Consider the following 27,115-nt stretch of genomic DNA (forward strand, 5'->3'; position numbering starts at 1 on the left):
GAGCATGTGCGGACACACACACTGTCTGCCCATGCCTGCAGAGCCTGTCCCAGTGCTCGGGGGCTGCCCAGGGTATGGGTGCCAGGATAAGCAGACAGTGCTGTGTCCCTCCCCATAAGGAGCCCGTTGGACACCACTGGCGCCAAGCACAGCCCCTGCACAAGACCCACTGGCACCTCTCCTCTCCTGGCTGAGCCCGAGCTGCCTGTGCTCCGTGCTTGGGCTTCAGCACAGCACTGCTCCCCTGTTCGGGGCAGCATACACCGGCAAACTGGCCCCACGCGTCCTAGCCAGGCGCCCATCCCGCCCACCAGCACGGTCCCCATCAGCTTTCCCCTCCACCGGCCAAAGCAGGGAGACCGCAGGCAGGACCCGGCTCCCTCCCAGCCGCTGCCGCCCCGGCGAGCCCGGGGGCAGAGCTGCGCTCCACGTCCCGCCCGGGCTGGCAGCAGCAGGAGCAGCAGCTGCGGCAGCCCCGCGGGGAAGGGAGCGCTCGGCACACGGGGAGCCGCGATGTGTCAGCGAGCAGAGCTCCTGTGCCAGGCGGCCCTCGCTGGAGGCTCTGTGCATCATCTGCCCTTCACCTTCCAGCACCGCCTGGCGCATCCAGGGCTTATGTAAGTGCCCCCCGCCCGGGCTCCCCCCGCCGGCCCCGCTGCTCCCGGGGGAGCCGGGCACCGGGAGCCGCGGGGCCGCACCCGCCCGGTGCTCCCCCGCCCCGGCCGGGCCAGCGCAGCGGCAGCCGCCGGCTCCGCTCCTCGGCGGGCGGATCGTCAGCCGGGTCCCCGCGGAAAGGCGGCGGTGGCTCGGGGGATGCTCACTCGTCCTGTCTCAGCCACACGTCCCCACCGTGGGAGAGGCGGCAGCCGTGGTGAGGCACCTCCGCTTTGCCCCAGGGCATCCTGACATGCCCACCCGGCAGATCTCTCCCAGGCTCAGAGGGGAGCAGAGTTGCCTAGAAATTATTGGAGCACAAAATAAGGGTTGTATGCAGATGGGAGTTTGCAGCTCTGGTGGAGGTTCAGTTGGGCAGGGATTCCACAAATAGAGAACACCTCATCCAATGAGGAAAATCCGCAGGAAAAAAACCCCACCGTCACCAAAAAAAACCCACAAAAAACCCCAAAAAACCCCAAATCTCCCTGACAGACAAACAGAAACCTACAAAAAATCCCACCCAAACAAAACACAACCAAAAACCCCCACAGAAGGTGTCTCAAATCTGTACTGCACATGTGCAGGCAACTCACAGCTGGTCATTAAGGGAATGGGCCCATGCTGTGCCTGCCCTCCTGATACACCCAAAGAACTTGGCAGCCTCAGAAATCAGGGTAACACAGTAAATAGAAACACTCATCTCAGAAAATCATGTTACTGCATTCAGCCCACCCAAGCAGCAAGGCCTCGCAGGGCTGGGCATGCAGGCACCTCTCCAGAGCCTGCCAAGGGAATGCAGGTAATGCCAGACAAGGAGGGCAATACATCTCTGCACATCACTCCCCTTCACCTCCTCCTGCCCCACCAGGCGGCCACAGAAACACACCAGCAGGAGCACGACACTGCTGCCTTATCCCCCAAACAGATGCCAAAGCCTAAGAAATAAAAGCTGAGTCAAGGGCCAGAAAAACAGCTGAGGCACCCCAAGCTCAGTTGTGCCCAGCACTGCTGGAGCTGCTCTGCAGCACAGTGCCTTGGCTGCCCTGTTCTGCCTGCAGCTCTGGAAGAAAACCATCATTCATCTCACATTCCTTGCTGCAATGCTCCTCTTTCAGCAGAGAACTGACCTTTGCCCAACAGCGACATCCCAGGGGTGTAGTGCTGGCCTGGGACCCCCCAAAAGTGCGTTCCCAAGCAGGATCTCAGAGGTGCTTCAGACCCATCACTGTGCCTGACGTTGCTGGAAGGCAAACTGCCTAGTGTAAATCTTCTGCTTAGGTTCCTTCAGGTACCACAGGTTAGGATAAAACTAATTATTAATGATTGTCATATCTAATTTGTATGACTGGAAGCTACAGGCAGCTTCCAGTCTTTATGATAGTGCATCCAGTGCTCCCTGCAGAGCCATTTCAACTGATCTGTCATCATTTTCTGTCTGCAGGAGCACCACAGCCCTGCCAGGGGCTGATTTCCCAGCTCCAGAGCTTCCTCATGGCTGCAGCCACACGCTGCCATGGGCACTGCTGCTCCACAACTCCTCCAGGAAAGCGATTTCACGGCACCAGGCAGTGCCACCGCACAGCTGCCCAGCTGGGCTGTGCACACCAGCCACAGGGCTGAATTCACAACCCACTTTGCACCCCTGGAGCTTCCGCATGCCCACTGCAACCATCCTGTCCTGACACAATGAGGAACCTCTTTTTACAAATCACAGCCAAAAAACTGCTTCTTGCTACAGCTCCTCAGAATTATGCTATGATGATATTCCTCTGGGTTTTTGTTTAATCCTCATCCATATCTGAAAAAACAAGGGAATCTGAAGATAAAAAAACCCCTAAGCTAAGATAGAATTAAGTTCACATTCTTAACTTAAACAAAATGATGCTACGGGACTTGAAACTGTCCCCAGTTACGAGCTTTACAAAGCATGAGGCACAGAGGTGAGTTCCAAAAGTGATAGCCAAATATGTCCAGATATGGAGATGCACAGTCAAGGCCCAGCAGCCCTAATGTTACTCTGGAGAGCCAAAAAGCCTTAACACTCAAACACAGCTCATGGTGTTTTAACATTTGTAATTCCACATTTGGTTCCATCATTTTTTAAAGACTCTTTGCCTCCATCTGCACATGTCCCTGCAGCACAGAATAAAGGCACCCAAACAATCTCAGTGACATGCTCCTAAGCCTTCCTATGTTTGGATTTTTTTTCAATTACAAACCCGAAAGACGATGCAAACCCTACATCTGAAATTCCCTGGGTTTCAAATGCCTGATTTGGGACAATTACAATACCCCTGTAACACATCTGATACCATCATATTGCTGTTCTGTGCTCTGTGCTTTCTGATGTAACTTCATGTTAACATAACATTTAGGATGGGAATTTAGCCTTAATTTAATGCTGACAGAGTGCCATAAAAACCCAAGCTTAATCCCTTCCACTGTGGGTTGCTGCATGTGCCTTGCATTGCTGCCTGCTGCCTCAACAGCTCTTAAGCTTCTTGGTCTTTCAAAGCATGAGAAAGAACTGAGAGACCAGAGAAAGGACATTTCGTTCAGGGAAGCAATTCCCTTCACATCCCATGGGAGGTGGGAGCAAAACTTTCCCAGTTTTGCCGCCTACAGCGCTCTCACTGCTGCCTCCAGCAGGGAAGCCAAACGTGTCCCCAGCGAAGATGGGCTGCTGCCTGCCAGGAGCTGTGCCTGCCAGCCAGAAATGAAACCGGGCTGGGCAGACACAGCCAAACTGGGAATGCTCACAAGCACGCAGGGAGAAACTGGGAGCACAAAGACACCGCAGGCATCCCAGGTCGCTCTGCCAGGCCGCTGGTGGGTGAGCAGAGGAAGTGAGGCTGCTAGCTGCTGGGGATGTTATTCATGTGCTTTGCAAAACAAATGCTCTATAGGTATTTCCACGGCCACACTGTCTGCCAGACGCTTCCTCCTCAACAAAGAGACGCTCTCCATGGAAACCTGGGCGGGTGGGATCCTCTGGAAGCCTCTCTGGCAGATGCATATTCAGGCATCTCGACACCAGCCAGACAAGCCGGATCCACACCTCCCCTGGCAGGCGGCCGAGGAGATGCCAGCAGCCAGCCCGCTCTCGTATTGGACCCTTCACGGGGCCCAGCCTCCTGCCCTGGAGCACCGAGCCCCAGCTCATCACACTCATGCTGTGGCTCTGTGTCCCACGAGGTTCAGAGCCAGGACAGATGGAGACCTCAAAGCACCCAGCTGGCACGGATGGATGATCTCCTTCCAACAGCGAGCAGACAGGATATCCCACTGCACCTTCCAGCCACTGTGCCCTGTGCAGCTCTGCTCTCCATCTGACCCCGCTGTACTTTGCTGGGGGCCAGCCCGTGCACCCCAGAACAAACATGCACCCAGCAAGCAGCATGAGAAACTTCTGCCTTCTCTTCTCCACCTGAGCTCCAAACCTTTCCAGCAGCCTGTGCTCCAGAGGTCAGGCTGGTGCTCGGCTCTGTGGCTCAGCACCTGCCAGACCCACTCCCCACCTGGCATCTTCTCTGCTGGGCAGAAATCCCAGCTCCCCCCCCAGCCTACAATACTGCAGAAAGCCCACAGGAAGCCCTGGGGAGCAGAGAAGCTGCAGCACAGCTGGACCTGTGTCCCAGCAGTCCTCCAAGAGCATCCCAAAGCCTGCAGGTCTCATCCCAGGTTACCCCTCCAGGCCACAGGCAGACATTTCCTGGTCCCACAGCACTGTGGGGCATTTCCCAGGTCCATCACAGAGCTGGTGAACAGTGATAGATGGCTCACAGTTACACTGAAAGGGACATGTAGGGTTTCAGAAAGGTCTGCCCTGCTGCTGCTGTTGCTCTGCTTTTCCATGAATGACCTAAATGACAGAACAGAGTACGTTTCAAAACCTGCACGTGACACCCCAGCACTTCAGAGGCCAGGATGGGAGTTGGAATGCTCCTGACAGACTGGGAAAAGGGCTGAGAGATGATGGGCAGGACTGTAAGGCACTGGGAGGCAAAAAACTGCACAAAGTGGCCAGGGAAGAAGAGACAGCAGCAGTTCTGCCACAAGGGTCATGAGGGCTACAGGTGAGTACAAACTGAACGTGAGCCAGCATATCATTGCCACAAAAAAAGGCAACTACAGGAGGAAGTGTGAAAGGCCAGCTTGCACATGAAGTAATTACTCTCCTTTTAGCTCATAAAGACACACCAAGCAATTTTACTGTTGTCCAGAGAACCAATTCATCCCCCAAAAGATTTGGACTAACAGAGAGAGGCCATGGGAGACCAGCAAGATCATCCAAAAGCTTTGGAGAAACGTCTGGAAGATTGGGATTAGTCTAGACAAGAAAAGTCACAGGGCACAGTTTTATAACATGCAAAGGCCACTGCAAAAAAGTTCAGAACACTTTGCCCTTTTGTGCTAGGTAGGAGACACATCCATATGAAGAAAGAAAAGTTAAGTAAATTTAAAGCACTCCGTGGCTATGTGCAAATGATGCTTCCTGGCAGATGGATGGAGCAGTGATTCCCAGCAGCCCCTCCAGCCCAGTCTCCCACACTTCTCACTGCCCTGGCTGGCAGCTCTGCCCCTGCCCTCATTCATTCAGCATTTGTCACCACCTGGGCACACACAGCCACCCTGCCACGAACCCTTCAGCATTTAGGCTGCAGAGCAGAGCACCCAGGAGGCTTCCCAGCACCATGGAGCCCAAAACATCCACTCTCCACTGTGCAGAGGCCTCTCCCAGAGTCCAGTGCTCCCCAGCTCACTCTCCTCCTGAGGCACATCTGCAGCACAGTCACCCCAATGGGACAGAATGAAAAGTTACAAACCTCACCCTCGTTTGCATCAAGATATGTCCCCATGCCTTGCCTTTCCTGGCTCCTACCCACAGCACCACCAGTATTTTAAGCTGAACGTCAGCAGCCTGTGAGACACTCCACTGCACATCCTTTGCCCTGGGGAGAGGCTGAGGGACCACGTGAGAAGTGTCAGTTGAGTTCCTCAACGCTGCGAGAACATATGTGGGACAGAAGCTCTTTGACAACTCCCAGACACATGCCAAGATCCTCGAGAGCTTCCATTCATAACAGAAGAATGTTACTCAAAATCCCTAGAAACAGACAATTTCAAGAGCCACTTCTGCTGTGGTGCCAAAGGCCTCCCGCTGCAATATGGCTGTCACCATTTGCTCCAGAGCCTTTCATGAGTTCTTCATGAAGGAGCCAAGCCTGCCTTGGGAAGGACACCGGGGGCAAAGCAGACCTTTCCCTTGCCCACATTTCAGCCTTTCCAGACATTTCTGGTGTTGAATGTCAGCACACTGCTCGATGCCCTGCTCCAGAAGATATGCTACCCAGCAGGTGAGATAACCTGGATCATTTCCAACTCTTGTTTAGCATCAAGAGCTCCAAAAATGCAGGAGGTTTCTCGGTGTCACTGAGCTGTGACTGGTGATGCTGCTGAAGGACAGCCTGTGAGCACTGCAGCAGGGACAGTGTTGGGGTCAGCACCCAATACTGCTGATGCAAGAAGAAGGTGACGACTATAGAGGATCCAAGGACAACTGTGCTTGAAAGCCTGGAGTTTTTTGGAGTGGGCTACATGCTCACCTTGAGTTAGTCTAGATTTTGGATGACCTTCCCATCATTGCTTCCCAGGAGCCTGGTGGAAAGCTGAGACAGGGCCACATGGCACAGCCCACAGCTGCTGTGTGAGCACAAGGCTCTGCCAGGACAGGAGGAGGGCAGTGGCAGCAGCCTCTCGGTGGACTGGCGGGTTCCCACATGGCTCAGGGACAGCTGCTGGAAGCAGGCTATTTACTGCCACGTTCTGGATAGAAATAATCTGGATTATCTCACATTATGGCTTTCCTGAACGCAGCATGAAGACACAGCCGCAGTTTCTCTCTCCCTCACCTTGCTGTTTGCAGTTCCAAGGCACAAACACTCCCCCGCAGGGGCAGAGCTTAAGGAGAAGCACTGTCCGAGCACACCGAACCCGCACTCGCCCCCAGCCCGAGCAGCCACGGAAGAGCCTGACTCAGCCCGGAGGATCGGGACGTGCATCGCCGTGTCCCGGTGAGGAGGGACGGCAAGGCGGAACCGGAGCCCCGAGCGGGGCCGAGGGCTCCCCGCAGCCGCGGAGCTGTCCCGTCAGCACCGCCCGGCCCGGCCCGGCCCGGCCCGGCCCGCAGCGCCGGGAGCAGCGCAGCGCAGAGCCCCGGGCTCCCGACAGCGGCCGAGCAGGGAAGGGCAGAGCGAGGTGCCGAGCTCTCCTCCCTGGTGCAGCCACAGCACAGGAGGGAACGGCTCAAAGCTGCGCCGGGGAAGGTTTGCGCTGGGCCTTGGGAAGCATTTGTTCAGCCAGAGGGTGGTCAAACACTGGAACAGGCTTCCCAGAGAGGTGGTCGATGCCTCAAGCATGTCAGTCTTTAAGAGGCATTTGAACAACGCCTGTAACCACATGCCTTAATTTTGGGTCAGCCCTGAGTGGGCCAGGCAGTTGGCTGGATGATTATTGTAGGTCCCTTCCAACTGAAATTATTCTAGTCTAGTCTAGTCTAGTCTAGTCTATTCTTTCTATTCTAAGCAGTGCTTCACAAATAAATATTAGAATTACTCCACCTCTGGCTTTGTGCAGGCAGGTGGCTGACAATGCAAAGTGCATCCACAGAACCCTGGAATTTCCAGACGAGTACTCAGGAGTGAGCTGACAGACAATCTGCTTTCAGCAAGCCCTTGGCACCAGCACAGAGTTCATGCCAAGACAACTTGCTCACTCTCCCACACATCACAAACAAGCATCAGGCACCTACTCTAAGGCAATATAATCTCCCTCAAATCTGTGATCAACACTCCACAGCTAACAGCCCAAGTGCAAATCTCACCCAGCGAAGACAGAGCTGATTCCAGCAGCAGCATTCCCCTCATTTCCTTCTCCAGCTTCAGGAAGCCACACACTGACATTATCCCACCTGCTCAGCACCATCCCCCTCACATCTGCCAGAGTGATGCTTCCTCTCCTAAATAATTGCCCTGGAAACTACCATGGCTAACAGGGGTCATTTTTAAAGTTAACACAGATCATGATGACTGAACTGTGTTAGGGAACAATTACATAAGCACAAGGCTCTTATCAATAAGCTTCTGAAAGTCCAAGTCCAAACACATTCATATTTCTCATGTTAGCAAAAGCAGGTTTGAAGTCTAATAAAGAAAGGAGACTTTGGTGACCCAAAGAGGCTGGCTCAGTGACACCTCCATTTCTGAAATGCCTGAAACCAGGAGGCAAGTATGAAACCAAGCTGCTGAGACAATGTCCTTGCCCAAAACTCTCTCACACCCCAGCCTCTCAGGCTCATTTCTGGGCACCCAGCCATATAAAGGACAGGAATGGGCCATAGGCAACTTGCACTGTCCTACTCATACCACCACCTGTGCTAGAACAGCTCAAGACATCTCACACAAGCTCCAAGGAAAGCTCAGAAAGCATCAGTGGCTGCAGGCAGGGCTAGTGTGAGCACAGCCAATGCTTTCCATGGACTAGCGTGGACTGAGGGAGGCTCTGTAAGTGTCAGGAGGTGGGCTGGGCAGAGAGGAACCGACTGCAGCTTAAAATACATGGACTTCCTGCAAATGTGATTAGGGAGGGTGGGCAACAAAATCCAAGAATGTTCTGAATGGGAACAGCTTCATCCAAAATAAGTTGTCAATGTTTCATTTTTACTGACTCAAAGCAGGAAGCCAAATGCATTAATCAAGGGCTGAAATCCAGACAGAGGCTTAGGAGCCTCTGGTTTCAGCAGCAGAGCCAGTAAAGGAGTGTTTCTTTTACCAACATCTGCCCCAACCACTCATTTCTCCCTAACATCGTCCACTTTTTATCAGCTCAGAAAGGTTTTGCAGGGCAGAATTGTGAAACAGGTCGTGGAAGCAATCTGGGATAAAGGTAATAAAACCCAGGACAAAGAACAAAGATGAAGGAAATAGCTGGAGACAAGCAGGAGCTAACATTTACAGAGAAGCCAAAACATGACATAATAAGTTTTCTTGTGAAGAGATAAGGTTACAAGTTATGTGGCAGTGTACAAGAACACTCTTTGTGCACCACGTGTTACCACCACCTTGTCTTGTACCATGAAACACCAAGAGCAAGATGACTCAATGGGCAGAGCACGTCCCTGTGCAGGGGGTGGTGTGGGCCATCCCAACAGAGCCACCCATGAGGGTGACAGTGCAGGCAGCAGAGCCATGTGTGCTCCCTCAGGGCACAGGAAAGGCCAAGCATTGCAGTCCAGCACCAAATTGTTTCCTCACTGCAGGCCTTTGCCCAGGAAAGCCGTCCCAGGAGATGTTTGAGCTCATTGTCCACACCACCTCCACCTTGTTACAATAGTCCCTACTGCCAGGGGAAACACCAGCCAGGCTCTGCACAGAGCCTGGGATGCAGGGCTGGGCCACGCCGTGCCCCCGAGTTTCCCATGGCTGGGAGAGCTGCAGGTCCTGTCCTGTGCCAGAGAGATGCCCCAGCTGAACTGCAGCCCACCGCCCCACTGCGTGCCCCAGCACACCCCACTGCACTCCAGATGCTGAGTTTTATGTTAGTGTGAGTGGCCCTGACCAAAGGCCAGAGGTGATTTTCTGAACATATTGCAAATGTCCCTTTGAGCCTACTGGCAGCAGCAGTGACCCACTGCTCCATGACACTGCAGCTTGCCTGGGGGCACAATTAATCCCAGCTCTCCGTGGCTGGCCTGGGAGACCATGATTCCCTCCTTACAGCACTGGAGTCTTCACCTACAATAGGGGACTGCTCTCTGAGAAACAGGGAGTGGGATACCCAGACCTGGACAGGGGCAGGGGATGGGGAGCAGTGACCACTGGCAGCAAAGACAGGTAGGACAGAGCACGGGTCAGTGCAAGCTGCATCTGCTAATGCTGTAATGCACATTCCCTCTGCTCCCACCAGCGAGCAGGTTTCACCTGGAATCATCAGAAAGATCCAAATGTGGGGGCGGGAAAATGCCATTGCTGCTGGAAGCACCATGGACTCCTCCATCCACAGCACCACCCTGCAAGCTGTCGGTGGCAGGAGCCACCAGGTCCCTTTCCCTCCCAGCTGCACCACGCACTGCGCCCCTGCAGGGCAGGGGACAGCATCCGAGGACAGGGGACAGTATCCCGGGGCAGGGGACAGTATCCCGGGGCAGGCGACACCATCCCAGGGCAAGGGACAGCATCCCAGGGACAGCATCCCAGGGCAAGGGACAGCATCCCGGGGCAGCACCTCCTGGCAGAGCTCCTGCAGAGCCGGGGCCGCACACCGAGCCAACATGACACAGCGTCAGGCAGGCACATCCTGCAGCAGCCGCCGCTCCCGGGCTGACGTCAGCCTCCGCAGGCGCTGGCAGCAGGACACGCCGGGCACGCCGGCTGCTCCGCGACACCGCCCGGCTCCGGCACTCAGCGCGGCCTGCGCTCCTCACCCGCCACGACTTATCTGCAAACTGAATTTCACACTGGCACGCTCCAGAAGAAGGCACAGGTGCTGGAGAAGCCACCCTCCCGCTCTCCACATCTGCCTTCCCGCCCGCCCGCCCCGCTGCCGAGCGCCGGGATCGCGGCCGGAGCTGGGAGCGGCTCCCGGGGCGGCACCGGCTCACGGCAACACCGGGGCAGGGCAGCCCTGGGGCCCCTGACACAAGGGCCACCCCCGTGTGCTGCTGGCACGACACAGCGTCCAAAACCGCCCATCTGCAGCTGAATGAGAGAAAAGCCCATCCCAGAGTTATTGGTTTCCCCAGAAACCCCACAGGCTTTCCCAGGAATTCTGGAAACGCACAGATTTGGTATGTGCTCCAGTAAGCAACCTCGAGAGTTTATACAGTTGTCAGAACCAGGGACCACCACGGGCACAGGCTGTGTGCACAGCTGGCAGCCCCACAGATGTGGTGTCTGTCACCTCGGAAGGACCTCAGAGAGCCCAGGGGTACGGGCAGCCATGGCGCAGCCAAGCCACGACAGCCTCTACCCAGCTAAGAGGAGAACTCCCTCAAGCAGGGGAGCCTGCCCTCAACAAGGCCCTCAGCTGCTCATGTTCCCAAACCGAACCCAAAGCTGGCGTGACTAAGCAGAAGACCATGGAAGCACCCTGGACTGGAGCCTGCAGCCACAGCAGCTCCACAAAGTCCTGCTCATGCAGCCAGGGCTCACTAGAGACTGTAGGTCAGGCAAGCCAGCAGCTAGAAAGGAAACCCATTCAAATTTAATCCAAAATGTATTTTCTATCTTCCCTTGTAAATTTACCCTCCCATATTTTCTATCTTCAAGCACAAAAAAGCAGAAAGCCTAAAACCTCTGGCAAAAAATCCTTTAATGTGTTTTACTGCAAATACCACCTCGTGTTAAGAAATAAGCTGGAGCGAAGCAAATCAGGCAGCCTGGGGATGCCCTGTCTCTCCAGAGGGAGCAGACCAGAATGAAGCAGGACAGACAGGCATGCTGCAAGGACCAACAATGCCAAGGAAAGTCAAGTTCAAGTGCCAAGACAGCTCTCATGCTCCCTGCTGCTCCTCAGAGCTCCCTGAGCACAGCTCTGCCTCAGCAGATGCCCACTTGGAAGCATCGCTCCCGGCGGACACAGGAGGAGTTTTTGGTTACTAAGAGCAGGCAATGAATTGGCTTCTCTTAAAGTCGTGAGCATCAAAGTACAGCAGCTCCCTGCCCAAATCTGCAATCTCAGGTTCTCATCCAGTGGCAACAGAGACCAAAAAGACAGGACAGGAACAGAGACTGATTCTTTCTTGAAGCACAGGACAGCTGCTATCCAAGGGAAATTTTGGTTTGTGGTTGCAAGGACACCTTTGTGCTGCTGGCTGGACACTTCCCTCAGTCCTCCTGGAATTAATAAGGATGAGAAACAGCATCCTCTTCTTAAGCAACAACCTCACTTGACCTCATACTGCTGCCTGCCAGCCAAAACCCACTGGGGACTGCTGGATCCCCAGCTCATGCCTGCGTCCTCCTCTCCGAGTCCACTTCTCCCACAAGAAGCCAACCACTCCCAAGCCAAGGCTCACATCTTCCTGTTGCCTTTGCATGTCTCTGGTCTGCTCAGGAGCTGGGGAACAGCCTTTTGGCATCCCACATTCCCCAAGGTAAGGCTGAACTGGACTCTCATGGGTAGCAGGACATGAGTCTTTTCTCATTTGAGGATAAAACCAGGAACACAACTGACACTGATGTGTATGAGAACAGGCAGAGACAGGGCACTGGAGGAGGGGGAGATGAAGATCAGATCCCTGGTGATCCCCCAGTGCCTATCATGTGCAGCAAGTACCAGGGAACTGGGACAGCTCTAAGATGAGACTCCAGCTCTGGTGCCAGCATGTCAGGAACACGGCAGGGAGAGATATTGCCATTCATTTTCAAACCAACTGAATTAGTACCTGATCAGAAGACAAAAGCCTGTTGGAGGTCTCCAGCAAAGGGTCCTGTGAAGCCAAGGCTTGGTGCTCAGCACAGGTCCTGTATCCCCCAGCAGATGCACCTCCACCATGTGGGGAAAGCATCCCATGCCCTCAGTGAGGAAGCAGGATGCATCTATCACCCTGTGCCAAGCCAAGTAACAGCACTGGATGGGGATAAACCCATCCTTCTTCACCAAAGCCCAGTGGTCCCTCCTGGCTCCACACTCTCTGGTGGGAAGAATGTTATGAGAATAACAGAGCAGAGCAAAAGTCCACCTTGCTCTGTGTACTTGCAAGCAGTCAGAAGCACAGCAATTCACAGCTCAGCAGCTGTGCCATAGGGGGATCTCAGTGTATTTATTAGTTCTGGGGGAACCTCTTGTCCTTCTTGATATCATCCCATTTCTCCTGAAACTCATGCAAGGTTTTGCTGTTCATGACACCTTGTCCTGAGGACTTATGTGATTTGATAGCACATCTGCAAGAGGCAATGCCTCTCCTCCTGTTTGGCACCTCCTGAGAGCTTAATTTGATGTGACCTTGTACTTGTATGAAAATAAACAATGCACAGTTAACCTCTATTGCTTCTCTCCTGGCCTCCTGTAGGCACATCTTATCCATCTTCTGTTGTTTCTTTTCCAGCCTGAAGAACCCTGCTTTATTTAGCCTTTTTTTTTTTTTTTTTTTGCAGAGAGGCCACCAGACCTCTGACCAACTCTGCTTCAACTTCCAGGCATTTGACTCCACAATGATCTCAACACCCACACATCTCTCCTGAGCTCCCTGTGGGCAGCTCTAGAGACAGAGACACAGAGCAACCCCTGTCCCCTTCTCCTCCATCACTGTCCCACGAGTCCTCAAGTTGCTCAGTGGTGCCTGGAGTTATGTGAGGGCAGAAAAAAGACACGAAGAGGTGGACTCACACATTCACCTTCACAACTCCTTTAGCAATGGGTGCCAGCAGCAGGACATGGGCAGTTCCACCTCCACAGGGAGTGCCACGCAGACATTTTGGCCACGTTATGGATTTGGGAGTTTTCTCCCACTCCTTTAGAGCAGCACCAACTGCTTGATGAAGGCCAAGTCCCTGCAGCCCCTGATCATCACAAAAGGGCATTCCCAGCAGTCCCCTCCCCAAGCCCATCTCAGAAGCCTCCTGACCAAACTTTTCCCAGCCATCCCTGCCCTCAGCAGCCCAGGCCCAGACCCAAACAAGGCTCGTGCACTGTACAAGCCCTGCAACATGCTCTCTCTGCAACCTTTCCCAAACTTTGCCACCTGCTCTGCTGGCACGGCCAGAGCATCTGGCCACCAGGCAAAGTTTCAACTCTGCTTGCCAGGCACCTTACAGGATATGCTTGCACTGAGATGCAGTTTGAAAATAACAGATGTTACTCCACTGTTCTGCATTTTGCAGTGTCAGGAACAAGGCTTCTTTACCAACAATCCTCTGAGCTCCTTGCCAAGGTGGTCTCATCCCAAACAGAGCTCCCAGCAAAAAGTCTTGCTCACAGACAGCCCCTGCCACGTGCTGTCCCTGCTGCCAGGCAGACAACACGGCAAAAGGAATACACTGCAAGAGCAGAGCTTCCACACACAACTTCAAGACTTAGCAGGAGAGCAGGCTTCGTCATGGACTGCAATACCACATGACTACTGAGCCCAGACAAGCCTCCAAACTGCACGTTACCTCCCACCCATGGAAAACTTCTGGGAGCTACATAAACCAGACAGGACCCAGCAGCTGCAGCCAGAAGCACCCATGTCTTTCCACTGCTCCCTCTTCATCCCCATTTCCTCGCAGTCAGACTCGCTCCAGGCTCTGAATGATGTGGGTTCAAACTGGCAGCTCTGGCAATTGCAGGACCATTTATTCATTCCCCTCACACCCACAGCAGAATCCTGCTGAGGCCAGCAGCACACAGTGCTGGTCACAGCCTGCTCCCTGCCCCCAGCTCTGGGGAGAATCACGGTAGGAGACCACCAGAGCATTCAGTCCTGCATGCAGCAGCACCCAGCTCAGCTCAGCCCCCAGCCCCAGCTCTCCCCGAGTGCCCTGGTACCAGGATCCACCCCGCCTCCTCCTGCCGAGTGCCCTGTGCTGCCTGCGCCCGCCTCCCCTCCGTGCGGACCCAGAGCCACAGCGCCCTTGGCTGCCTTTCAAGCACCGTCAGCGGCAGCAACAACCACAGACCACCAGCGGAGCCATCTCTGCCTGGCATCCACGGGGAGCCGGCAGCTCCCATCCCAGGGGCACCGGGAGCTCCAAGGACAGAGCCAAGCTGTGCCTGCCCCATCCCTCTGCACTTGGTGCACAGCCCCGGGATGGCAGACACAGCCCCTCTGTGCTCTGCTCTGAGATTCCACAGGCTCCTCTGCAGCTCCACAACTTGTTGCACAGACACAAGCTCCATGTCCCCGTCCCTGCCACTTCCCACCATCCTTTCACCCTTCTGCTGTTACTGGATCCCTCCAGCTGCCACCAGTGCAGCATGGACACTTCCACACTGCTCTGTCTGAGGCCCCAGCAGCTCCTGGACAGCCAAGAGAGCTTCCTTTCTCCCTTGCCTGCTGCAAAGAAAAAGCTTCTAGAAGGAAGGATACAGGAAGATGGCAGCAAATTGCCTGGGAGGCAGCAGACTCGCTGTGGCTGGGGGGGGTTAGGAGCTGGCTGAGCTGATGCTGTTTGGGAATTGCTTAGATGGAGCTTAGAGACTTGATGACCTCAAGGTCCCTCTCTTATCAGCTGTCCTAAAACACCTCCTCCCTTGACACAAAGGCCAGCGTGAACCTGCCAGAGGATTTTGGCAGTCACCATCTCTTCACTTTTGCACATGGACGTGATCCTGATCAAAAGACACCTGGAACAAATCCCTGCCTGTGCTGGATGTGAGCACTCAGAGCAGCCCCCACAGAGAGCCAGGACAGACCCAGCCACCACATCTGGAGCCTCAGCACAGTGCCCTGCCAATTCCCACGCTGCCTCCTGAAGCTTTGGCAGGCCCTGTCCCTGGGCAGCCTGCTCAGTAGCTCCACTCATGACTCCCAGGTTCTGGCTGCCCTCACCACCCTGCTCTCGAGCACCTTCCCTCCAGCCCTTTGGGACAAAAGCCTCTACACGGGCTCTGGAAAAGAAACAGCCCCAGATGAAAAGGGCAGGGCAACCCCTTTGGCACGGGCTCAATCCTCCTCTCTAACAAGGCTGCTCTAGATGCTCACTGCTGTTGAGTGTGGGCAATTGGAGGCTGGGCAAGGCAGCACCATGCAGACCCTGCCAAGACGGGCACTGCAGCTCCCTCAGCCCAGCGCTGTGCAGGGCCCTCACACCTCTGTCCAAGGGCTGCCCTGCACCTTGGCAGCTTCTCTTGTGCTCTGGAGGTTGAGAGCTGCGTGTTTGCAGGTGTCCAACCAAACTCCACATCCCGACTGCACACGTAACCATGGCAACTGCACATGCGAGTGGCAAAGCCTCGAGCCCGGCTAACTGCAAATGCAAATGAAGCAAACACATGCACAGTGCTAAAAGTGTGACCTCTAAATGTCAGCCTTTAACCATTTTGCAGACACCAGCTCTGGTGGCGGCCACCTGCAGCCTGCAGAGCAGGCAGAGGTCTGGCTCCAATGGGGACCCTGGGTGCCCGCCCAGCCCTGCACCAGGTGCTGGCATGGGTGCTGGGGTGCATGCCTGGCACAGGCATTTCCCAGAGCTAAGAGTGACTCCTGCCTTGTCAACCAGCAGCTCCCTCTCTGAGGACATATCCACTCCTTACCCAGCTGGCAGATGCTCCCAATTCCAGAGAGGACCCTGGTTTGCCGAGGAAGGAAGGTCCCACCAGGCTGACACAAAGCATGGCCAGCACAGGGTCTTGTGGGGAGCTGACTCTGCCATCAACTGGGGCTAAGCCAGCAGCAGCATCAGACGAGGCACTCTCAAAGGATGGAAGGAAAATCCCAGCCTTTCAGGGATGTCATGTCAGAGCCACCTCCCTAAGGGAGGTCTGTGGCCTTGGGAAAGGCTGCTGGTAGAGGCATAAGGAGGTGTCACCATTTGGGAGAGTGTGGTCCAGAAACTGACTGGCTGGACAAAGCCTCAGGTCCCTCACCATTTCTCTGCTTTGCTGCTGACAGCACCAGATGCAGACAGACCCCAGAACTGACCAGCACCCCCCACCCTGTCCTGCTCCTTGCTTCCAGCACGACGGAGTCAAGCTCAGGTGAACGCTGCCAGCTCCAGCCACAGCGCACATGGCTGGGGCCACCAGCACCCCCTGCACCCCACTCAGGGACGGACGAGGAGATGGATGAATGGACATCTGGCCTGGTGCCCTTCTCAGGGATGAGTATGGCCAGCTGTTTGACAGCAAGCCTGCCTGCAACTCAGTCCCTGGCCCAAGAGGGAAACAGGGAATGTCCTTTGACTCCAGGAGCCCAATGGCTAATGTCATTCCTAATGCTATGCCAAATAAACTGAGCCAAGGGGATCTCCTGCCTGCCCTTGACCCAGGGATGCTCACACCAGCAGCCTTATGCCTGTCAGCACCAGAGGCATCCTTGCACCCCAAATAACCCACCCCCAGGACCTACAGCAGTACCCCCAGTACCCACACCACACCACAGACACCCCACAGCCCCGGGGAGGATCCCAATTCCCTGGAGTGAAGCGCTCCAGCCCCGCTGCCCGCTCTGTGCTGGGTCTGGCGGGCCGGGCCGAGCGGTGCCGGGCGGCCCGGCGGATGAGGGGCGGGGGCCGGGATGCGGGCCGCGCAGCTGAGGCGGGCGCACAATCCCCCTTTCAGCACGTCGCCATGGCAACCCGCCGGCTCGCCGCGGCCGCTCATCCGGCCCCGTTAACCCTCGCCGTTACCCGCCGCCGCCGCGCTCGGCCCCACCCGTTAACCCCCGCCCCGCCGCGCCCCGCTCCGACGCCCGGCTCCGGGATCGCGACCCGAACCGGGACCGCCCCGCGCCCCGAGAGCCCCACGGCCGGAGCGGCGGCCACCCGTGCACGGCGGAGGCGGGCTGGGGAGGGGCCGCTCCGCAGCACCCCTTCGCTGCCGCCGCGCCGCCCGGCACCGCCGCCCGGCACCGGCACCGGCACCGCGACCGCCCTGATCGGACATGCCACGGCCCCGCCGCCGCGCCGGCCGGGCCCCGTCCCGCACGGCCCGGCACCCGCACCGCCCTCGCTGCGCTGAGGGGATGCCGCACCCGCCGAGCGCCGCGCAGTCCGGTACCGGCACCAGCCGCACCTGCACCCCGGTGTCCCCCCAGACCCCCCAGACCTGCCCCGCTCACTGCACCGGCACTGCCCTGCTATCGGTCCTGGACGGAGGGGGTCACCCCCACCTTCCCAACCGGGACACCTGCACAGCCCGGGGCACCCCGCACCACCCCAGTAAACGACCCCATCTGTGGGACATCCCGGCACGGCCCCGGGCATCCTGCACTGTCCTGTGCGTACAGAATCCTGCCCCTCTGCAGCCTGTCCCAGCCACTCCGCAAGGGTCCCTTTCCACCCTCGCATGGCCCCGGGCCGTGCTGCCCCGGCACACCCCAGAGCAGCTGGAGCACCCTTCAGCCCCGGCACATTTCCCCACAGCCAGGCCAGCGGTCCCCGCCTCTCGTACGGCTCCGCAGTGCCCAGCGGGTCTGGGGAGGATTCAGCAGGTACTCGGTTTGGGGTGCCCCACCCCAGCCTTGGGGCCCGGCCCAGCCCTGCCACGCACCGGGCTTCAGTCTCAGCAGCCGGGCTTGGGCTCCCAGCAGCACCGCGCAGCAAGAGCCAGCACCTCTGTCATTCCCCCTCCCAGCATGGGGGTATTTTCCCCTCCCACTCATGGCCTCCTGGCAGGAGCCGCCTCTCCTACAGCCTGCCGCTGCCCGTAGCAATGTTTCAGTCTTGCCTGATGGGATTACAGAAATCATTTGAAGCAGGGCATGGATTTGGGTCTTGATGGATGTATCTGATTGCTGCCTCCCTCTGCCATTGCCAAGGTAGCATCAGCTGCGATGCCTCCACAGCACAGGCGCCGTTTCCTGTTTAAGATGTTTGCATGGCAGCATCTGAAGGGCAGCAATTAATTTCAACTCTCCCACACAGCTCCGGCACCTGCACTGAATCTGTGAATGTGCAGTGGCAGGGAGATCCCTGCACCCAGTGCAGGCTGGGCTTCACCCACCCCGGTGCCTTCCAGCTGCTGCTGCAGAGCTTTCCTGCTTCTCCTGCCTCTCCCAGGGACTACTTATGGGTGGTCGGCAGCTTGACTGATTCTGTTGCTGGCCTGTTATACACACGATGTATCAATGCATATAGGGCATACCAATATAGCTCACCCTATTTTTTTTATATATATATATATATATATATATATAATGCATAGAGGGTGAGCTGCAAGCTGCCACCCACTATGCCATTGAGCAAGCAACATGGTCCAGCACTGCCTGGGATGGCTGCACAACCCTGCCCTGTGCTTTCCAGAGCTCATTGGCTCTGAGCAGCATCTTGAAGGGGGCCCTGGACCGATGCTGAGCTGCCCTGCCGCAGGCAGGGTATCAGGCATAGCTCCCTGGGTCCCGCTGCCCAACAAAACCAGCCCAGGATGGGGTCGTGCAGCACGGCTGCAGCGATGCCTCGTGGCCCACTCCCAGCACCAGCACTGCAGGAGAGCTGGGTACTCACACAGCTGCTCCACGCCCAGCTTCAGTTGCTTGACTGAGCAGTGATCGATTTTCTTGCACAACACCAGTTCTGACAGTGCCTGACAAGCCACCTCTGCCCAGGCTATGGTCCATGGGGACCCTCTGTGCCAGGTTGCTGGGTGGGGTGGGTGTGTAGGGCAGAGCCTCCTTCAGCCCATCCATCCCCCCCAATGCATCGCGATTTGTTGCAGTCTCGGGTGCACAGCCCGTGTGGCAATCTCCTTCAGGCACACCCCGCACCATCCCCTCCCTGCACTGGTGGCCGCAGCAGGGCAGCTGTGTGGATTGCTCAATGGGCAGTGTGTATTAAAATGCCCCCGGTTGCCTCTGGCTCTGTCACAAGCAGCGTTTAGCCACGACTCGGAGAAGGAGCAGAAGGGCTGGAAGCTGTCAGACCTGCTTAAAACGGCCGCGGCTCAGTGCTAATGTGCAGCACAGCAGCTGCAAGGCACGCAGCCAGGCCAGGCAGAGCACAGCTCCCCAGACAGCCCTGTGCTGTGACCAGCTCTTGCACTGCTTCTCACGGCCCCCTGGAACCTCCTGCACCCACTGGAAATCCGGGCAGCCACCGCGGGTTGTGTGGGATCTTGGACACTGTGGCAGCCCGGCGTCTGTCACCACAGCAGAGCTCTGGAGTGCCGCTCATCCCACTCAGACCTGGCCTGCCAAGCAGCTGACACAGCTGGGGAAGCCTTTTGCCAGAGGAAGAGCAGGGCCAGCCCTGTTGCTGGGCCGTGCAATAAAGGGTCCCGTGGCAGCAGCACTTGGCCGCAGGAAGGGACAAGTCATCCCCTTTCTCCCCGAAGGCGGGTGTCTCCTGGGAATCCCCAGATTCCGCCCTCAGAACTCACAGCAGGTCAGCACCCGGCTCGGAGTTCTCGCCCTGCAGCACTGCCGTGTCACCACAGCTGCCGTGCAAGGGCCACGCACCGCAGCCCTGTCCGGCCAGCACGGCCCCGCTGCCTCCCGGCCCGCTCCGGCTGCTGCAGAGCCGCCCCCTCCCAGCTCCGGCGCGGCGGCGATGCAGGAGGAGCAGCCAAGATGCCGCTTGGCGCAGGCTCAGCTGCCGCCAGGGCCGGCAGGGGAGGGGGCTGTCGGCCATGACCGTACACAGCGGGAAGAGGGGCATGGTGCGGGCACAGGCAGTGCCCAGTGTCCCCGCGCAGGGGCCCCTCCGTGTCCGCCCCCCGGCAGCACCAGGGGAACAGGGCCGAGCAGGGGCGGCCTGGCACAGCCATGGCCAGCAACAGGGCTCCCAGCTCGGGGTCACCGAGCACGGGCTGCCGGCAAGCAGAGCCCCCGGCCAGGGCAGCCTGGGGGCAGGCATGGAAGGGGACAAGCAGAGATGCACTAAGGGAGCAAGCCCCTGTCCTCATGAACAACTCAGTCCCTTCCATCAGGCCTGGCCAGCAACACCTTCCAATGGTCCTGCAGCCACACGGCAAGAGCCTGGCATAGCTGCAGCTGTCCGTGGACAAGCAGGGCAGAGAGTGTGTAGTGCCAAGCAAGCCCCAGAGAGCAGCTTCACCCGTACACGTACTCCCACTGAGGAAAGTTCTTGGGACAGCAGACACAGCCCATCAACAGGTACAAGGGGCACAGCCACCCCTCACAGTTCCCTGAGCTTGCCTTCATGCAGTGGCCCACCCTCCAAAACTATTTGCCCTCAGATGAAGATCAGGTGCAACTCCTTGCTGAGTCCTTGTGGCCTCACCCTATCCCACACAGATGGGACAGAAGGACGAGGCTGCTCAAGCAAAGCTACCACAGGGACCACAGGTCCAACTCCCGAGGAAGAACCCAAGAGAGAAGAAAGGTGCTGGTGGCTTCCAGCTTCAACAGACAGCAGGAGTAGCAAGCACCAAGATCAGACCTCCTGCCAGCAGGCTGCACTAAGCAGGGCACAAGTTCAGAATGCACATTTGCCATGCAGAAAAAGCAGCCTGGCTGTCAGGAAGGAGCTAACATAAGAGCCTTGGTGCTTATCAGCCAAACCTTGCTGTGATGAGAAGCAAAAAGCAGCACTGTGAGTGCATTCAATCTGCAGCTCCTCCTAGACTGCAGAGGTAAGGAGCTTGAGCATCTCTGTAACTGCTGTGGTAGGGGAAGCTGGGCTGGTTAGAACTCAGAATTACCCTGCAGTAGAAGTCCATCTTCGTTTCATACCGGTGTCCTGGCAGAACATGCAACAGGACTACCAGTAAAGCCCTTAATCAACATAAAAATCCTACAAAGCTTGCACAAACCTTTGCAAGTGTGTGAACACCAGCTTATGAAATAAACAGGGAAGAGCCTTCCTTCCCAAAAAAATTGTTTAGCCTTCACAAAAGCTGAAAATGCAGACATTAGTTCTATTGAGGAAGAGATGAAGACCATGTGTGGAGGGTGCTGCTGGGCTGTACTGGGAAGAATGCTGAGGAGGAAAGGCAGGCTCTGAATACACACTCAGTTTGCAAAGTAAGCTCTCTGTATTCATCCGAGAATGTCTGCAGTATGGAGTTCATCTGGTATAAATAAAGTACAAAATTTTACAATGTCTTAATCATTATTTTAACAAAAATACTAAAAACTGAGTAAAAACTGAAACCAAAGTGGGAAGGGAGACTATCAGCCACAAGGGATCTCCATAAACATTTGTAGAAATTGGATAGTAAAAACACTTTCTCTGTACAATAAAATGCTCCTCCTGGCATCTCCCCGTGGGACAGACAGCAGCAGCACTGGGGGACACAAGGACACAGGGTGGGGGCTGCCCCAGAGAGTGGGGCAGGCTGAAGAGGCTGTATCCATCCACAGTGATGTCTCCCTCCTGAATCAGGCTGAAGTGCCACAGGTCAGTAGCGTCCAAATGGGTTGTTGTTCTGCTGTGTCTGTGTATCTGTTGAGGCCAAGACAGAGTTAAACAGTCACAAGGTCTAGTTCAGAAAAGAGATTCCCCTCCCCACATCACCAGTGCAGTATGAGGAGTGTCACAGGCTATGAGAAGGAAAATATAACCACTGTGGTACTCCCTGTGCTGCAGATCTGCCTGAGCCTTTGAGCAGCAGCACAGCCAGGATCACACATTCTTTCAGGAAGAGATATATTCTAGTCCTGATCCTGGAGTTTCCAGGAAAAATCTCTCCATCTCTCATGGTGGAATTGGAAGACCACAACAAAGCCCTGAAAGGTGGCAAGTAGCTGGGAAGATGAGTTTATGGATTGTTTCTAATTTTGAAAGAAAGTCAGCTCTATAAAATTAGAAAATTTTTGCAGCCATACAAGCTGCTGAGCTAGCTAGTGTCACTTATCCTAAAGCACTCCCAGAAACCAAACGTTTCAGAGAAAATATCCCTGGCTTCCTGTCAGTATGTCCATACAGACCCAAAGGACTTCCAGATGGCATAAAAGCAGGAAACATGGTAAAGCTACATTCAAGAACCTCAAGAACTTCCAAACTGCTGGGACTGCTGTTTTGTGATTTACAGTGCTCACAGTATATATGAGTACTGTCCAATACATAAAATTGTGTTGTTCTTTTTCCTGAACATAAACATCAGCATGTGTGACCCGAGCCACTAAAGCAAAAGGAGCCGAGTGTAGCCTGGCTGGCCTGCTGCCTTCTCAACTCTTCTGGACATTCAGAAACACCCTGGAGCCTCCTTAGGCAACTCATCCTGGGCCCAAAACACACTTGTCCCCCTCCTGTGCACGCTGGTCTTGGTTTACCTTCCTGCTTTCCACTCCATCCCTGACACTACAAATGAGAACTCCAGATGCTTCCAGGGGGAGATGATGCAAACCCAAGGAGGCAGCATGGAAGCTGAATGCTGACACAAGGCTGCATGGGACCCACTCATCTATTCCAGATACAACAGCTCCATTTGCTGTACAGAAAGGCTACAAAAATACGGCTGTTTTGCTGTGTTCAGATTCTTATACAAGGTCTTCCTATATTTGAATGTCCCAGCTGAGATCCTTTGGCACAGACTTATCATTTGTGGATCAGGCTAGTGGGAAGCTTTACACATTAAAACCTGGTTTGGGGAGATTTTTGGCCACAAGGACTAAGAATTTCTCATCAGGGAACAAGTATAAGCACAGTTTCCAAGTCCCCCACTCCACACATTACCAGATGTGTCACAGTCTCACTCTCAGTGCAAAATACAACAAACAACTATCACTGTGCTGTCCATTTCTCAGAATTTTCACTGCATTTCTGCCATTTTTACAGCAGAAAAGGCAGTAAGGTGACAGAAGACACTGACAGCAGGCAATTCAGAAGGGAACAGCATAGACCCTGAATTCTGTATTGTGATCCTCCAGCCAGTAATTCAATACAGATTATAGGAATACAGTGCCAGACTGAAAAACATCTATGCCATTACCCTGCTGTGACCACCACAAACACAGCAAGTGTGCAGCTACACTTCCTAGAATACTCCTCCTGCCTCCAAGAAGTCTTGTCTGGCTCACAACACAACCACAGTGTCTCTGGGTCATCCACCAAGTGACTGCTCCAGGATTACAGCCTCCCTGTGCCCCTCAGAGGTCACCTGCAGCAGAGAAAATACCCCCAGATGATTTTAAAGCTGCATACAGGATCCTTTCAGGAAAGCTGTGTGGCAATCCCTACAAGGGCTCAGCTCCCTTGTCCCTCTACAGGCAGCAGAAGGAAGGTCTGGAAGGTTGTTCACAACCTGGCAAGCACTGCCCTCCCTGCTGCTGTGCCCCCTTGGGCTGGTAGCTCTAAGTCCTGATGCCACCTCCCTGCCAGCATAATTTATGTCCTCAGACAGACAGTCTGGCTTGGCCTCGCTTCTCTACACCAGAGTACCTGCAAAAGAAAACAGCAGGGAGGAGACTAGCAACAGGATCAAGAACACTCAGGCTTACTGGAAAGCTGCTGCTGAAGCTGTCGAACCAGAGCAGCTGTTTGCTGCTGCTGCTGTGTCTGCTGAAGGCCCTGGCGCTGGAACTGTAAAGAGAGAAACACAGTTATAGCCACACCACCTGGCTGGCAGCCTCAGCATTCACACAGCCCTGGGAAGCTCAGGGAGGGAGAAAGGGGGAGCACTGCTGCATCTGTGCTGGACTGTCACGTCCCTGTGCCTCCGGGGGAACACTCACAATGGGCTGCTGGGGGGGAAGAGCCTGCATCCCCAGCCCCGGGGGCTGGCCCTGCGCCTGTGGCTGAGGCACTGTGGACACCTGGGGCTGCTGCTGGGGCTGGGGCTGTGGTGGCTGGGGCTGCTGCTGTTGTTGTTGCTGCTGCTGTTGTTGTTGCTGCTGCTGTTGCTGCTGCTGCTGTGAAGACAAAAGAGAAGGGACCATCAGGGCAACGCATACAGCAACGGGGCACACCGAGGGCTAAGGGAGGAATGACGCTCCATGGAGTAAAACACCTCATGCACCATTTTCCTTACAGCTACCTAAATTACTCAAATTTCACCAGGACTCCACCCCAGGCTGAGAAATGGCAAGAAATACAGGGACAGCAACAAAGTTTTCTGCAAGATGAGGTATTGACAGATGACAGGAAGAGAACTCCGAGTCTACTGGTTATTACTAGGAGCAAACAAGGTGCAAGAATAGAAAACTAAGGACTCAAAAGGCTGGCTGCTTCATCTTTTGTCTCCTGGTTAAGATCAGCAATAATGAATAATGAGTATTTGCCTGACTCATTCTCAGATTCTTTTCAGAGGTAGCAACAGAGCTCCTATAATCTCCTTACACAATCCACTCCAGGTCAGCTCCTACTACTGGAGTTTTCCCTAATCTCTACCCTGAATTTCACGTGTTGTGTTTTAAGGCCATTTCTGGTCCTACAGCCTAGGGATAAGAAGAGATAAGGTTTTTTAAAATTTCTTTTTAAGATAAAAAATTTAGAGACTTATCTCTCCTGTTGTCTTTGTCTCTCTAATGCAACACATCCAGCTATTTCAGACTTTCCTTCTCAATCATGTCCCCAACTCTTCAATCTATCTTGCTGTCCTTTCCTGCCACTCATGACAGCTGGTGTTACACTTCAATAAAAGGATGTGGATAAAACTGGATTCAGTGCTCAAAACCAAATGTTTACAGAATTAGTTATGCTGAGAAGAATATTCAGTGTGTTAGAGTCAGAACATACCCAGAAATCTCAAGGTTTTTAATTTCTCCTAATTTTCAGACAATTCTCCCATCTGTCAAAGCAGTTTTTAACTCTCTAGATAAAAAAAAAATATTCCTAGCAGAAATAAAAAAAATACTAATGTTATCAGAAGAAACCCAACGTGGTGATGGTAGGTACAGTTCCAGTCACTGGCTCAAAAGGACAAGGTTCAAAACTTGAGCAGACTCAGAAAACAAACAAAAATACAATCAGGAGAAGGAACAGTGTCTTATGAAAGAAGGTTAGAAAACCCTGACCTTTGGAAGCTGCAAGTTCTCCCTAGGAATGTACATTGGGCAAATAACAGTGAGAAAGAACAGAGAAAGAACAGTGGACAATAATAGGTCACACAAGAACCAGTCATGAACACATTGGATCAAGGATTCAATGGACCAAGGATTCAAATTCAAAGGGACTGATTTTCTAGAACAGCCTTCCAACTTATACCAGTTTGGCCACAGGTTCCTGACATGGGTGCTGCAACCTGGGTACACAAGAAAGCAGATGAGTGACTAAATGAGCCAGGATACCAATTTCATGTCCTACCTCCCTGCAGCAGCTGTCTACCAACCCACATAAGACAAATCAAAAGGCCACCCATCATGAAAGCCACTGCATCATGAAAGTCAGCAGGCACAGCTCAGGTAACACAGCAGGAGTCACAGTAATGGGATAGCTTGAGCACTCCACCTTTGTGGGTTTTTTAAGCAACCAAGCAAAGTCAGCTAAAAGCTGAAGGTATACATGAAGTTACTGAGCTAGGAGAAGTGTTAGCAATTTGTCTCAGGCATGTTCTTCTAAATATGAGTGATGGAGAATGCTAAAAGAAACTCAAAGTGAATAGTCAGGGGGTGCTACTTATCAAAAGGACTAAAAGCTGCTGACCATGCCAGAGGCAGTTCTCTTGTCCAGTGCAAGGCAGCAATTCTCAGATACTGCTGACTGCAGCTCTCTGCAGGAACCACTGTCTCGCTCAGGCCACTCTCTGAACAAAAAGACTCAGCCCTCTGTGCCATGTAAAGTCTCTCCATATTCCACAGGTTTGCTAGGCCTTGTCATAAGGCATTGGATTCACCAATTAAACTGTTTGTGTTTCTCTGGTTTCTTTGGCAATTCAATAAATTTCTATAATTCCTAGAAATGTATCTTTATTTCATGTAAGAATTTAATGTTCATAAGATCATAATGCAAATCCATGGAATCCATGTCTGTTGACTCATGCTTTGTGATCTTCTTTGAACCTAGAGAGCTGGGTCTAACAGTTGGCTTTGGATCAGTTTTTCACCATCTGCTGTAAGAAATGGAATATATGGACTGATTCATGCCAGATTTTTTGCCAATGGAAACGAACCAATACTTATTTTGATCTTGAGAAATGCAGATATGCCCCTAAAGATGATCTTGAACAACTTTTCTGCTCTTTTGTGGACAGGGGGCTTTTCACTTTGTTTCTAGCTCCTGCCACACTTGTACAACAGCTAACTTTTTGCACAATCTACTGGCGCAGCTGGAGCAGGAAGAGGTGGGACAGAGGCCAGACACAGAACAGACTTTTAGCTCATGCTGGGTGACTGGCACAAGGCAGTGCATCAGGAATCTCCATCAGGAGTGGCCAGCTCTAAGGAAGGGAGAACTGCCTAGCAAATTACCACAGACAGCCTCCAACAGAGTGACATCCTTCCTGACACAGAGGGGCAGAGGTAAGCAAGCCTCCTCCAGCTCCAGCAGCCTTCCTCCTGTCAGCAACCACTCACCCTCAGCATCTGTTGTTGCTGCTGCTGCCTCAGGTACTGCTGCTGCTGTTGGTCAGGAAGGATCTGGCTGGGTCGAATTCCTGAGGGGACTCCCTGTGGACCCAAATGGTTCATCCCACTCATCATGGGGGTCTGCTGTATTGACTGATGAGGAAACCTGCGAGAGGAAAGGACAAGCCCATGGAGTAAAGGATTCACAGGCAGCCAGCTTTCTTGAATCCAAACACAACTTCTGACATCAATGAGACAGCCCCAACAGCCCCCTGCGATCCATGCTGTCTCTGCAGAAACGTGAGGGACACAAGGGCTTCTCCAGGGTTTAATACAACCTGTTTTTCTAGAAGCCCTAAGTAACAGTCGTCATCCCACTGTTTTGCATGGCTTTCCTGTTGGATTTATGCCTGCTCA

General features: G+C 54.3%; 1 protein-coding gene across 7 annotated transcripts in view; it reads right to left on the reverse strand.

Moving 5' to 3' along the window:
- Positions 1-27,115, reverse strand: part of MED12 (mediator complex subunit 12) — a 77,101-nt gene that overhangs the window by 20,273 nt on the left and 29,713 nt on the right. For 3 of the 7 annotated variants that reach the window (XM_041396349.1, XM_041396355.1, XM_041396350.1), the window contains exon 41: positions 26,708-26,864. In XM_041396349.1, coding sequence (XP_041252283.1) covers positions 26,708-26,864 — 157 coding nt within the window. Of the gene's footprint in view, positions 1-21,269; positions 21,699-23,695; positions 23,778-23,929; positions 24,107-26,707; positions 26,865-27,115 lie in introns of those variants that run through there. The other 4 variants (XM_041396354.1, XM_041396351.1, XM_041396352.1 and 1 more) reach the window with 3 other exon arrangements.

This window comes from Onychostruthus taczanowskii, unplaced genomic scaffold (assembly GCF_017590055.1).
Source record: "Onychostruthus taczanowskii isolate IOZ18803 unplaced genomic scaffold, ASM1759005v1 scaffold13, whole genome shotgun sequence".
Lineage (NCBI taxonomy): Eukaryota > Metazoa > Chordata > Aves > Passeriformes > Passeridae > Onychostruthus > Onychostruthus taczanowskii.